The sequence below is a fragment of the Hibiscus syriacus genome, unplaced genomic scaffold, assembly GCF_006381635.1.
Source record: "Hibiscus syriacus cultivar Baekdansim isolate YM2019G1 unplaced genomic scaffold, ASM638163v2 tig00110319_pilon, whole genome shotgun sequence".
Taxonomy (NCBI): domain Eukaryota; kingdom Viridiplantae; phylum Streptophyta; class Magnoliopsida; order Malvales; family Malvaceae; genus Hibiscus; species Hibiscus syriacus.
Genome location: NW_024062678.1, coordinates 2,392,784 through 2,394,951, shown reverse-complemented (window position 1 = coordinate 2,394,951; position 2,168 = coordinate 2,392,784). Strand labels below are relative to the sequence as shown.

The following is a 2,168-nucleotide window of genomic DNA, read 5'->3' as shown; positions in this document are numbered from 1 at the left end:
CATCCATTGTATGTCAAATCAACTCGACGATAACATTGATTCTTCCATCGTAAAAGAGGTTGTACAAACAACCGGCAAAAGATTTTTGAAACAACTGAATGGATGAAGGGTACGTAAAACATGGATTACGTAATACTACAACTCTACGTAGAAAATAGTTACTCTTTTGTCTCTCTCTCTCTCTCTCTGTGAAAGTAAGCCGATGAAATGTCGTTGTAGGGTTAGATGGAAAAAAATTGGGTCCCCATCCAGTTTCAATGTCGGCACATCATCGTATTGTACTTCTCTCTTACTTTTATATTGGGGAGCTGAGAGACAGACAGTCTCAGCCTCCACTTCCTGCAAACCCCAAGGAAAATTATAGCTTCTTTGATCATAAAACGGATCATCATCAGCTTGTAAACAACATCATTTTGTTTTCTCTATAGAGTGTGTAAAGCAACAAAATCAAAGGCAAAAGATAGAGATATATCGTCCAAATCAAAAATGGGTCACCATTCTTGCTGCAATCAACAGAAGGTTAAAAGAGGGCTTTGGTCCCCAGAGGAAGATGAAAAGCTTATTCGGTACATCACCACTCATGGATATGGGTGTTGGAGTGAAGTCCCTGAGAAAGCTGGTATAATTTTGCTCCTTTCTTTTTCCTGGAGTTTCCATGTTCCTGGTATCATTTGATGAAGACATATCTTTTGCTTTTGCTTTTTTTTTTTTCAGGTCTTCAAAGATGCGGCAAAAGTTGTCGGTTGAGATGGATTAATTATTTGAGACCTGACATCAGACGAGGCAGATTTACTCCCGAGGAAGAGAAGTTGATCATTAGCCTTCATGGGGTTGTAGGGAACAGGTTTGAAGTCACATATTTTACATACACACAGTGTAACAATTCAAGGTTCTTTCTAACGGGGTTGCCAGGGATTTAAATTTCTGTTGCAGTCATTTGCGTTTATCGCGATTATGGTAATAATGAGTGTTATTGTGGTCATCTCGAGTGTCGCAGTTGTTTAATAACAGTTCCAGACGGCACCTATATAACCGCTGCTATTTAAATCTCCGGTTGCATTCATGTTAGTTTGTGTCTATGAAATCCAGTGTCTGATATGTGTGAGGGAATTGCTGCAGATGGGCTCATATTGCAAGCCACTTGCCTGGAAGAACAGACAATGAGATAAAGAACTACTGGAACTCATGGATCAAGAAGAAGATACGCAAGCCTTCAGCACCTCCAACCAGCACTGCTCCTACTAGTACTAATCATTCCCAGATTAATTATCCTTCAAACCAATTAGAGTTATTAAATCCGGACTTGATGAGCACGGCAATCCCTAGTCATCCAGAAACCCTATTTTCTTCTCCATCCCCATTATTCATATTCGACACAAGAACTACACTTGATGGGATTCAAGTTCATGAACATGGGGATAATGTAAGAGGAGAGGTTTTTAATGAAGCGGCTAATTTAAACACTGAGAGTAGCTGGAACCTGAATCAGCATCAAGTACAAGCATTCCCCCCTTCAACTTCTTTCATAGTGAGTATGGATTCGAACAACTATTTGCCACCATTGGTGGAGAACATGGAAGATGAAGGAGAAATGACACTTGAATACTTGCAGAGGCAGCAGCAGGAGTTGAATGAATGGGTGGAATCCCAGCAATGTTCAAACTTTCTCTTCTGGGATAACATTAAAATCCATGGGGAAGAAGCATTGCCACCAGCTTCATCAAACATGCCAACTACAACACTATCTTCATTCCCCACTTCATTATAAATTATTAAAAGGCTTTTCGAAAGAAGAAAAAAAAGTTTGTTTTTTCTTTTTCTTTCTTTTCGGCTTTCTTTTCTTTGTAACTTTATCTGGTGATGAGGTTGTGAAATGTGAGGGACTGCAACATACATAACTATGCATGATTCCCCCCCCCCCCGGCTGTTCTTCTTGGTGTTTGAAAACAGAAAACGGAAGAATAAAAAGCAATCTAATTGTAACAGCCAAAAATAATGTTTGATGCTAATGAGAGAACTCTAATTACTTGTTAATTTGGTGCAATTATACCAAGTTTGTCATTCGTTTGAATGTTGAAACAGTGTGCATGGAGGGGGAACTACATTTATTTTTAAATTAAGATTGTTTCTCTTAAAGTTTGACTCGACTTTGATTTCACTCGATTAAT

At 38.9% G+C, this 2,168-nt stretch overlaps 1 protein-coding gene across 1 annotated transcript; it reads left to right on the top strand.

Moving 5' to 3' along the window:
• The first annotated feature begins 348 nt into the window (after positions 1-348).
• Positions 349-1,912, top strand: LOC120117451 (transcription factor MYB26-like). The gene is made up of 3 exons (XM_039137738.1): positions 349-619; positions 715-844; positions 1,120-1,912. Exons 1-3 carry the CDS (start codon positions 487-489, stop codon positions 1,766-1,768), a joined length of 912 nt encoding a protein of 303 aa, XP_038993669.1. The 5' UTR covers positions 349-486; the 3' UTR covers positions 1,769-1,912.
• Positions 1,913-2,168: the final 256 nt, after the last annotated feature.

Excerpts from the sequence above, each read along its gene's own strand:
- LOC120117451 (XM_039137738.1), top strand. The coding sequence starts at position 487 with ATGGGTCACCATTCTTGCTGCAATCAACAGAAGGTTAAAAGAGGGCTT. Across the intron at positions 620-714 it reads TGAAGTCCCTGAGAAAGCTG|GTCTTCAAAGATGCGGCAAA; the intron begins GTATAATTTTGC and ends TTTTTTTTTCAG. Across the intron at positions 845-1,119 it reads CATGGGGTTGTAGGGAACAG|ATGGGCTCATATTGCAAGCC; the intron begins GTTTGAAGTCAC and ends GAATTGCTGCAG.